This window comes from Myotis daubentonii, chromosome 1 (assembly GCF_963259705.1).
Source record: "Myotis daubentonii chromosome 1, mMyoDau2.1, whole genome shotgun sequence".
Lineage (NCBI taxonomy): Eukaryota > Metazoa > Chordata > Mammalia > Chiroptera > Vespertilionidae > Myotis > Myotis daubentonii.
Window position 1 is genome coordinate 175,511,384 of NC_081840.1, and position 12,150 is coordinate 175,523,533.

A 12,150-nucleotide genomic window follows, 5' to 3' on the forward strand; every position below is an offset into this window, starting at 1 on the left:
GAAAAACATGTACTTCTTGTCTCAAAATGGATCATTCCACGTCGCTTCTAAAGACACTTGTTTTTCATCTCTTGGTGTGCGCACAAGTGAGAACATTAAGAAGAAGGGGAAGCCTGGGCAGGGAGAACTTACGTTCTCTCAATTCTTTATATTGGTCTTGCGTTCCCATTCGTTCTGCACTGTCCGGCCCAGCACACTCCCACCTGACAGACTGGCACCCAGGAGCACCTGACACGGCCAGTCTGAAGCCACAGTGACTTTGAAGGCTTAGTGTAAAAAGAGAAATGTAACAATTTTCATTCAATGTTACAGTGGTGATATTTTGGATATATTTGATAAAATAAATTATTAAAACAATTTAACTGGTTTTCTTTCATGTGGATGCTAGAAAATTTTAGTTTACTTCTAGTGGGCTGTGCTGTTCTGTACACTTCTCTAGAGGTAATCTGCACACAGGGCTCTGAACTCCCAAGGAGCCGACGCAACAGAGGAATTATAAAATGTACAGCTGAGATAACAAATCAGTTCCTCAGAAATATAACCTTTCCTTAAAGAAGTATAAGGAGTTAAGATGTGACATAAAGAAGCACGTCCTAAAGGCACAACTGGAACAAGACAGGAAATTTCGCCCAGCTGTCCCCCCCGGGGCCTTCAGCCTGGCCCGCAGAGCTCAGCTTTGCATAGCACGCAGGCCTCCACGCAACAGTTCGCAATGCTAACACCTGAGAGGCAGCCAAGGTTGGCAGAGAAAAAAAGAATAAGTTGGAAATGACTGGGTCAAGAGAGGACCCTGCTACCGTGGCACCCTTGTCATTACTTAACCTACTGCGTGCCCCAGGGGCTCAGCCTAGCGGGTTCTCTCGAGTTTTAGATTAAAGGCTGCAAAGCTGGCCTTGCAAGCAGTGCAAGAAGATGGAAAACTTATCTCTGGGGAAAATCACAGATATTGCTAAAATATCCAGATATTGTATGAGGTAGTAATGTATACTTTTTGCAATGGAAGGTTTTTCTAGGCAGTTAATGACACACAAGATAAGTTTCCAAGGCAAACGTCCACACAGTTGCATCCTAACGAAAATATCAGACCCCAGACATGGAATGAGTGCTAATTTTTGTTAATTTCCTGCTGCTTAGGACTTGCTAGTTATAACTATAAACCAAAGTGAAAGACCTTCTAAGCCAACGGTTGCCAACCTTTTGGACCTCGTGGACCACCAGTTGGCGACTGCTGTAAACCACATGAAATCAGATTCCTAGTGAGTCAATCCTCACAAACGGGTTGTTACAACCCTGGCGTGTACCAATCAGTGATTCAAGAGAACAGCCCCCAAACAAGCAATCAGCAATATTGATTTTGAGGCCAGCATTAAGCTTCTCGGCCTTTTGACTAAGGTCAAGCTCAGTAGCAAGGCTTGCATTAACAACCGTGCTGGCACTTACTGGAACAATGTGCTTTACATTGGCATAAAGCAACTTAGCAGCTGATAATATTCTGTAAGCTGGTAGAGAGTAAGCCTTTAAACCAAATCAAACTCCTACTGCTCGCTTTGCTTGTTTGCTGTAGTCGAGCCTGTGGGCCTGAGGTTAGTATTTCTGTCCACTGTGCACTTGGAACCTGTCTTCTTCTGCTTGGAACAGTCCCAGTGGCTTCCCCGGAGCAGGCACTCAGCGAGGATCTGTTCTCTGGCATGGCAGCTAGGTTTCGCAGCTGAGGTCCCAGGAGCAGGACGGCACTGCAACTTGAAGTGGACAGAGGTAGGAAGGGAGCCTTGCTCTACTGGGAGGCAGGAAACGCAGACTAAAATTTCAAGAGTGGAAAACAGAAGGCAAGGAATCGTTGGGATTTTTCTAGATCAAGGAGCCATTGGAAAATGAGATGAGGGAGAAGAACTCTCTCGTAAAGGAAAAAGAAGTTTCCTCTGCCCTGTGGCTGAGCCCAGATCAGCCTCCATTCCAGGGATCCTGTCTGAGGTTGGGGTTGGAAGGCCCCCTCCCCAGAAGGATAAGTGTCTCGGTGGTGCTGTACCTAAAACAAAAGGAGGCTGCTGGCTGCCGACCTGGTCCGAACTGACTTGCTTGCTTTTCTTAACCTGTTGGGTCAGGCAGCCATGGATTAGTTGCCAAATGCTGCTCCACCCAGCATAGAGCAAAGGGCAAGAAAGAAGCCCATAAAAGGAAGAGCTGGGAATGTGAGACCAAGGTGGTTTCTGGAAGAGAATGCTGCAGGGCGGCCTGCTGCTTGCCCAACACCGGGCTCACCAGCGAGGTTCCTGCACGTAGCAGGGCAAGGAGGGTGGCTTTTTCAGAACTGACGTCAATTCGGGCCACAGTGTTTCTAACAGGTGTTAGGAGAGTGTACTGAGAGCTTGGCTGTGGTGGGGAGAGATGAGGAGCACCTGAAAGAGAAACTGAAGTGGAGGAGTGTGGGGTGAGGGTGGGAGGAGTACGGGGACAGCAAGGTGTGAGCAGTAGAGTGATAGAGCCAGGATGATATTATGACCACCAGAGTCAGTACACTGTTCTTGAACTATGACCTTGTGACTCTCTCCTAGAGCCTCCCCACTGGACACTGAAAGAGAAGAGAAATCTCTGGGCTGGAACCCGCATACCTGAGCTCCATGTCTACTTTGACTAAACAGCCACGTGATGTCGGAGCCTCTCTGGATCCCATCCATATAAGGTATAGCTGGACAAGTGACCTGTAAGGTCTCAGCACTCAAATTCTAGGACTGTCTTTTGCTCCCACAGGGAAGCAAAGGACCTTGGTAGCACTCGGGGCAAAGGAAGTGGAGAAGCAGCCTGCTGGGATATTTAAGTCCTTCTCTGGATGTGTCTCTGCAGGAGGTTCAACACAAAGATGACAAGCAAATGCCACGTCCACGTCAGCACCGAGAAAGGGCAGCTTACCGAGGAGACAGGCCTTGTGATCTCCGGGATAAGCACTACAGAAAAGGAAAATCAATCCACTTTCTTTCTTCTTTTTGGTGAGGGAATGCACAGGCATTAGAATGGCTTAACACAGTCTTAACATGCATATGGTTACAATGTTCTTTTCAGAGTAACTAACAAGCATGAAGAAATTAGATTGAAGTAGCTTCAGGAAATTGTAAGAAATGACTTTTCAAACCCTTGATTTTGAAAGATAACTGAGAACGATGATCTGGAGAAACCACCAAAGAAAAGACAGTCGGAGCTTGGATAGAAGGGAAGGACTGACTGAACCAACAACCATCCTCAAGCAACAACAATGCACATTTCCCCACCACATCCCTTAACTTCCCTTCCCCAGGACTCAAAACCCGGATAAATGAGAGAGTGAAATTTGTTTCCAAAAATGTCAAAGCTTCTTGATCAGTAAAGCAATATTTAGGAAAAAGGAAAAGACCTGAATAAATGTACCTCTCTGCTCTGTTATTTATCGAAATGACTATTAAGACAGTATAGCAATTTTTTTTGAATGGCAATTTATAAAAAAAACTGAATTAAATGAACTATTCGCTATAAAATGCCAGAACAAGATCTAGCTCACACAGGGAGTTCCATGCATGCTCATGCATTTTTAGACACTGTCAATGGCACTGGCCTGTGTACTCAACTTCAATTTTCCTTCCAAACCTGGAATAACATAACCTTGGTTTAAAAATTATTTAGGCCAAAAAAACCATTGTATTTTAAATTCTAAACTGTACTCGGATGATAAACTTCTGTAGTTTATGTAGAGAGCACTGTGTGTTCGTGCCTATTAACCCTCACAATTTCCCACACTTTTCCTCATGAATTGTTTCTGACCCACTCCTTTAAGGGAGTACCATTACACATACACAGAACCATGAGCACACGTGTACAGGTGCCACACCTGATGGCTTCATCACAGCTGTTAATCACCAGGAACTCTATGATTAACTTCCCATACTTCTAAGTCTAAAATGGCTTCAAGGGTCTGCTTACCCTCTGAAAAATATTTGCTAAATTTTGCACCAGGAGAGGAACAGACCCTAAACCTAAAGGGCCTTTAAATAAAGACACTAAAGTCCACAAACATGAACCATCAGGCACACTGCCCCACTGCTCTCACTACATCCTCAGAGAGCTTTTTCTAGTGATTGCACTTAGAATGAAGAATACGAACAAGTCTCCACCAACCAAATTTGGGAAAAAGCGCTCACGCTTAGAGAGGACAGCCCTGCCTCTGCCACGGGGCCCAGGCCACGGGAGCAGCCGATGCCCTGACCAAAGAGTCGGGATCCTGACAAGACCGGGGAGCCAGGCCCACACAGGGAAGGACCTGAGGTTAATGTTCAACATTAATCATACCTGGAAGGAAGCAAAACCAAATGACACACGATTCTCTGATCCTGAAATAAGTATACAGTGAGCTGATTTTTTTATGTATTTATCCAAAAGCTTCTATGTTTTTAACTAGTGACATACTTAAAGCAAGGATTCCTGGTTGTCTAGATCCATGATGTCTAAGCAAAGCACATGGAGGGATTTCTCCACCGAAAGAACTAGCTTTGTACAATGTTGGCCCTGAAGTAAGGCTCTGCTTCAGGGGTTCCTGGCCCCCTAGGCGTTAGGATTAACTGAGAACTTAAAAACACCAGTGGGGGTGAGGGGTTTGAGGGTGGGCACCTGCCACCAGGCCTACAGGCTCCCCAGGTGACCGCAATGAGCAGCCAGGGTTTGGAACCTCCGGTTCAGGACCTGGTCCTGTCACTGCCACAGCAGAGGCACTGTTCCCGGACAGAGCTCTCCGCTGCTGGCCTGGGCTTTAAAGAAGCACACGCTTGACTAAGATGAGGGTCCTTATTTCTCCATCCTCCCAACAGCATGATAAATGAGCTGCCCTCTCAGAGCTCAGCCAAGGGCTGCGCACGGCTATGGGAGGGCACGGCTCACATCCTCAGCAGGATGAGCTGAGATCCCTTTCAGGGGCTGCTAGCAACAGTTCCAGATGTGCATGGAGTACAGACTGGGCTGAAAACCGTCTCGGGGAGCCTGCCACTTCCAACATGTTCACCTGTTAGTAAGCATTTTAGAAGTTCATGCTTCTCACTCCAGCTAATGCAGAAAGTTAGCGTTGAAAACCAGACAGACCTTGGGGGGATAGGAGATAAAAAATTCCCCAGAAGGGGGAGGTAACTGAGTGTATTTTTAAAGTCTTTTTAGATATATTAAACACAGGTACTTTTCCTAGCCAAGTCCTCCATCAGGTTTCACAGCTTTAACACACGTTGTTCTCGTGGTTCTTGGACATGAGAGAGAAGATGCCCTCTTCTCGCTGAAACAGCACCGCCAATCAGCATGTGACCCCAGCCCACTCGACCTGCCCACTCCAATCATTCGACACGGGTCTGACAAGATAGCCACCCCTACTACTTGTTAGAGTCATGTTATATTTTTAACTAGTGGAGTAATCGGCTGAATCACAGACAGGACAGCGGGCTGATGATAGCTGTGTCCTTTGTTATTCTTAGCTCAACTTGCACAACTGAGGAAGCAGCTCTGTGCAAAGAGTGTGCACCGTCTGACTCCTTGGCAGGAAGAGCTGGCCTTCCCAGTGCCCTTCCCTCTGAATCTTGGGCAGGTTGGCATGGGAATGCCACTGAGGGAAACACTCACTTATCATACTTTCATCACCGAGAAGCAGCAAAAAGAACTATCAGGAGCTCAATGATTAAGAATAACGCCAGGAAGGAAACTGTCCAAAATAGTGTTATGTCCATGGAACTGAGGTTCTTAATGCAGAGATTGTGTTTCCCCCCCCCCCCTTTTTTTTTTAAAAAAAAAACTATGTCATTCCTTAAGTGAAACTTCCAAAAACTCTAATAAAAAAATGAAATTGACAGATTTTTAATACTTTACGAGATACCATTCCAGCCTATATTATTCAACAGGATGTCCTAACTGCTTAATAAGCTCTAAAACCTTTTAAAAGAATGCCCTGCTTAGTAATAAGTCAATAATGGAGGGCACAGAGTCTAAATCTGGTGTGTTCAAATTAATGAGGTATTATGTGGTCATGAGCTAAAATGTGGATATAATACCAGTATCAAAAAGGTCATACTACAGGAGCAAAATTTAGTGTATAGCAGTGTTTTCAGGAATTTGGAATACTAATTAACACTGCAATTCATGTAAGGTTTTAATTTCTAGGGTAAAATCGAATGGGCCAAGTGGTAAATATCAATGTTATCAGAATAAATAAAAGAAGCACCCCCAAATGCTACATTATCCTAAAATGAGATATCCTTTCCAATGACTGCCTCCTCTTTTTGCAAACCAGTGAGACTGCTGAAGGGCTCTAGTGCCTGGTAATGCCCGTCTGCAGAGTGGGAAGTACCCAGGTCTACAATGGAGGAGTAACTGGCTTAGGAGCAAAGCCTGGATCTAATCTGAACAAACACTTCCCGCATTTTCTAGACAACTCAGGGCTAGAGTCACGGGCCAAAGACAGCCCTAAGCGAACAGCAGGTACTGGCCACCCTGCAGGGGAAGGCCAGGCCCCCCGCACTCACCTTTCTCTTTTTGGCCAACTTGCTTGAGTTGTCGGAGCTTCTCTTCTCAGAATCCAGCTTCTTCCCTGCCGGTGGCTGCTTGTCCTCTGGTTTCTTCTGGCGACTCCCCTTCCCAGGTGGCTGGGGAACCCAAGAGAGGAGGTCGAGAGTTATCTTCACCACCAAGCTTTGCAGGGGAGGAGTGTCCCTGAGCGGGGAGAGCAGCTTGGTGTCTCTCAAAGGCACCTGAAGTTTGTCCTTCGCGGGGTCCTCCTGCACCACCACGGCCCGGCGACAGCCACTAGTCCTGCCACCACTGCTGCTGTCGTGCTTGGGGCCCTGGCTGTGAGTCAGGGGGACGAGGGCCAAGTGCTCAGGGCTCCTGTCCTCCACATTGTCCTTCGTGGGCTCAGGACCAGAGAGTGCCTTTGTGGGGGCCGGGGGCCCGCCCCTGTGCTTCTTCTTCTCGCCGGGGGTGGGCACCGCTGGCTTAGGCTCTCTATCTCCAGCACGTGGCCTCCCTTTCGTCTTCACCTTGGGCTTGTCTTTGGAAGGCTGATCCTTGGAGCTATGGGGAAGTCCTGGCTCACTCTCCACCTGCAAACTGGCCCGAGAGTCCGCCGGGGCAGAGGCCTTGACAGGTTTTTTGGGTTGTTTGGTTCCAACGGTTTGCCTCTGCGGCGGCTCCTGTTGGGCAGGGGACTTCTGACAGCCCCTCTTGCCAGTGTGGGAGCCTTCGGGAGGGATCCGGGGGGCTCTGCCGGAGCTTTTAGGGGGAGGAGGATCTTTGGATTCTGAATGCTCGTGACTAGTGGTGCCACCGTCACCACCCTTCCCCTTCCCGTCCGGGTGCCGAAGTGGGGGCGCTGCACTCCCCAGGGCCTCTGGTGGCGCTGCCGGCTGGCTGACTTTGGTCAGCCAGTTATCTAGCTGCCATTTGTTTGTTGTAGGAGGCTCGGGCTAAAACAAGGAAAAAGAGAAAAGTGGTAACTGGCCAAAGATGATTAATTCTTCCCTGCGTTACCCAATACTACATCCTGCCATCCCAAACCTAAGAATTAAGGTCCTTTTTACCCTCCTCAAATTACAAGTCAAATTCTATAACAATTGACTCTTAAGACAATTTTCCAAATTTTTAATGCTTCTGGAATTCTGCTTAGGTAGAGAGTGACCATTAAATGTTGACCAATGTAAACTATTGACAACTGCTGAGAAACCTTTGCTACATAAATGTTTTGTTCTAATGGTAATTACAGTATTAATTTAAACAGAATTGACACATTTTTGGCTTGTAAACTATTCTATCAGAAAATAATAGGGAATAAAAAGAATCCTTTTCTTGAGCATTTTCAAAAAAGGCTAATTAACAAACTAAGTCTTGCTCAATGCCCAGTTGGGGCACATGCAGGAGGCAACCTAAATTGATTTTTTTTCTCTCACATCAATGTTTCTCTCCCTCTCAAATCAATAAATAAAATACAATATTTAAAAAAAAAAGTCAAGTGAGGTCACATTAGATGAGGCTCATTCCCATTTGAAGTCTTTAAAAGTCAAGCATTACATTTCTTGTTTTAGGCAATCTGAGCTGAAATACCACCTATTTTTCCACAGCACACAATTCAGAGCAATGAGATTTGACTGATTATCTATGAACTGATTTGACAAATAAACAGAAGTCCCTGACATCTGTTATCTCATAAATCTCTGTTGCTAACTGATGGTTAGTGCATCCGATTCTCTCTCTCCAGCTGGGTGCTAGATCTTATTAACAGAATGACAGAGACCTCTGCATCTCCAAGTTCCACTATTATGTCTTACACATGGTGGTATACATTGAGATTTTAATTTGAACATTCCTATAAGTGTATTACTGTGCCCATAAATATGCCAAATAAAAATATTAATATCTAATAGTATGAGTAGCGATTATACTTTATTCTTAAAGGGAAGCACATCACTTTATGCTGCATGTTTTCCTTAAGATCCATCTGACAGGTGGTTTGTATGAATGCACCAGGAAGTTAAAGGAAAGATATTGCACATGGGATTTAACTGGCTCAATTATGGATAAGGAGATCCATGTCCATAGGTGGACAATGTTTTACAAGGAAGATTGCTAATGATTTTTCCAAGTGAAATATCCCAAATAATTCAACTCTATAAAAACATGTGAACTTAATACATGGAAGATAGGTGGATATAATGTAAAATCTTTTTGACCAGAAAAAAGATAGGTAATGAAATAATCAGGTAGTTAGTTTGGACTAAGTGTGATTGAAACAGATTTGAAATGAAAGGAACTAGATAGGGCCAAACTTCAGCTGAAAGAAAGCTGCATAACTGCTTTTTTTCTGCTTACCCCATGTTGCTGCTTAGGATAACATACCTCCTTTATAGTTCCCAATACCTACATCAGCTCTACACCAAGGCTCACATTTGATTTTTCAGAGCAGGGAGGGAGGGAAACTACTCTTATGTGCCAGGAATTTTGTCACATATAATCTACAACTGTATTCAGTACTCTAGAAAGACAGGATGACTGTTAAAGGTAGAGAAAAGATTAGCACACAATACCTGCTTGTCAAACACTAGTTCCTGCAAAGGCTTGAGGGTGTGGTAATACCAGTGGTTAGCTGGGGACAAGGCATGAGTCACTTGCCAATCATATCAGGAACCAAACCCTTTCTTGGGAAAGGTATGGCTAGATCTCAACAGGGCTATGTTTACAACTGCATTCCAGTCACCGACATGCTTGGTAGAAAAGTATATATGCAGGAACCAAAAAGAAAAGTTAATCCTGGTATAGATATCATCTGCCGCTTCTCCCCACAAACAGGACAGTATAGGATACATTTAGTAGTCCCTAAAGGAATGTCCTGGTTACAGAAATAAAACACATTTTCTTCTACTGCAGTCCTGAAATGCCCGGAAGGCGTATGGCCCAATTGCAGGGTAAAATTGAGCCACTGTGCCCAGATGGAGGGGAAAGGATAGGGACAATCCTTTCTGTATACCTACTTATAAAGACATAAAGATGTAAAGTGGACAGAATTTCTTCAATATCAGACATTATTTAGCTATTGGGATGGGGGAAACTTTTACATAAGGGATCTATTAAAACTAGATTTAAAATGAATTTTAAGAATGTAAGTACTGGATAGGATCAAGGTTTGAGCTTTCATTTTTCCTCTGCCACTCCTTATGCCCCGCCTCCAGCCTCCCAGGGCTGGAGCAGCCCAAACACTGCACACTGGAAGTGAAAGAATGTGATCCATTTCATTCAGCATTTTAATACATGTTTCACCTCTCCTAACTTTTCAACTGGCAAAAGTTCATATATTTTAGAGTGAATTATGATTGTGAAAAGTTTTGAGCTATGTACAACAGATGCCTACTGTTCTAAGTAAAACATTCTAGTTGTGAGGGAGTATGCACCCCAAAATTAAAAGACAACGAAAAGCAAAGAAGGAAGGAGAGAAGCAGCATGGTGTAGTAGCAAATAAAAGGGCTTCGGAGCTAAAGGGCTATTGGTTTGAGTCTTTAGTGCTACACTATACTAGTAGGTGAAAAGAAAGCTACCAACCTTTTAGGGTTGAGGGAGCCTCACAGGCAATCACCCAAAGGTAGCTGACTACCCAAGAAATGGACAAAGAATAGATTAGAAAACTAAGAAGATCCCTGAATAACGGAGAACAGAACAATTCTTTTCCCCTGAACTTCACTGAACCGGAAGAAGGTGAGGTGTCCCGCACATTTTGTGTTTTGATGCCCACTGTAAAGCAAAACTGCTTTTCTCCAAGTTCCCCACCAGCTCACTGGGCAGGCAGACAGCATCTCATATTCTCAAAAGGTTACTAAACTATTTCATTAAATGAACTTAAAATGGAGCTGTAAAAAGCAAAATTTTCAGCATTAAAAATAGAATTTAAAGAAGAGAAAGTAATAACTAGTAACTATGGCCTGTTCTGTATGGAATTCGTTACTCTCAATACAAGAGATTTACAATAATGCAAGCATTTATTTTAGAAGGAAAGAAAAGTAGTTAAATACCTGGGGGAAAATTAAAGGTTTAAAATCTAGGCAAAGACAAACTATTTCTGGGGAAGCTGAACCTCAATATATATCATACAAATCATACCAAGGTTAAATTTGCACAGCAACCCCAACGTACAAATATGGACCTATTTAGTAAGGTAATTAAAAAAACCAAAGTGGACTTTTTTCCATATGACATCTGTGGTGGAACCGCTGCAAAGATGCAAATTTTCGTGAAAACCCTTATGGAGAAGACCATCACTCTCAAGGTTAAACCCTGGGATACAACAGAAAATGTAAAGGCCAAGGTCCAGGATAAGGAATTCCTTCTCATCAGGAGATTGATCTTTGCTGGCAAACAACTGGAAGTGGACGTATTTGGTCTGCGTACAACATTCCAAAGGAGTCCACTCTTTTCCATGGCGGTGGTAAGAAAAGGAAGAATTCTTACACTACTCCCAAGAATGAGCATGCCAGAAAGAAGGTTAAGCTGCTGTCCTGAAGTGCTATAAAAGGTGGATGGGCCCAACTGGGGCGTGGCTCGGTGGTTGAGCGTTGACCTATGAAGCAGGAAGACACGGTTCCATTCTTAGTCAGGGCATGCCTGGGCTGCAGGCTTGATCCAGAGGCAGCCAATCAATAATTCTCTCTCATCACTGACGTTCCCCCCTGCCCCCCCCCCCCCCCCCCCGTCTCCCTTCCTCTCTGAAAATGTGTTGTGTGTGTGTGTGTGTGTGTGTGTGTGTGTGTGTTTTAAAAGTTGGATGAGAAAGGTCAAATCAGTCGCCTTCGTTGGGTGCCTTCAGGAATGTGTGCTGGAGTTTTTGTGGCCAGCCACGCTGACAGACATCATTGTGGCAAATGTCTGACCTATTGCTTCAACAAACCAAAAGACATCTAATTGAATGTGGGTGAATAAAAGAAATGAACATTTTAATAAATAACTATAATAAGTAAGGGTGGGAACATTAATGTTTTTAATCTAATACTCTCTAACTCTATTTCAGTAACCACTTGAGCATAAGACGTAATGGTTTCATTAAATCAAATACTAGACTAATCTTTCTTTAAAATTTCAACTATTCAGTTAAATCTGTGCCATTTCTACTTTATTTGAATCAAATTTTATTACTTAATTGAATTCTGTTCCTTCAGTAATGTAATGAACACACAGATTTTTCTTATTGAACAAGGTGAGACACAAAGCAAAGATCTTCTAAACATTAACATGAACAACCACATAGTTTGTCTGCAGAGCATATTCAGTATCTTTTTCCCTGGGGCACAGAAAAATCACCTCAACAGTAATTAGATACACAAGGAAACAAAGAGCCCCCAGAAACCCAGAGAGCAGTTTCTAAAACCCGAAAGGCACTCCAAGTGCAGTTCATGCTGATCTATGTTTATGCACTCCAAAAAACATTTACTGAGCACTTGCTCTGTGCCAGATACACACTCACATCTAACAAAAATGACACTCAGTAGCTTCCTCAGCCTCCCTTGCCCTCAGACACGGCTCTCGCTCCACGACCTCCAGATGGATTCGGTTAATGCTGTAGTGGAACTAACTGCCTTGCTTTCTAAACAGCAGAGACAGATACTGAGAACCTGAACATTT

The 12,150-nt window shown here is 44.1% G+C and overlaps 1 protein-coding gene across 7 annotated transcripts in view; it reads right to left on the reverse strand.

Moving 5' to 3' along the window:
• The window catches only part of AFF1 (ALF transcription elongation factor 1), a 134,029-nt gene that overhangs the window by 16,169 nt on the left and 105,710 nt on the right, over window positions 1-12,150 (reverse strand). For all 7 annotated transcript variants that reach the window (XM_059665944.1, XM_059665936.1, XM_059665919.1 and 4 more), the window contains one exon: window positions 6,519-7,457. In XM_059665944.1, coding sequence (XP_059521927.1) covers window positions 6,519-7,457 — 939 coding nt within the window. The remainder of the gene's footprint in view (window positions 1-6,518; window positions 7,458-12,150) is intronic.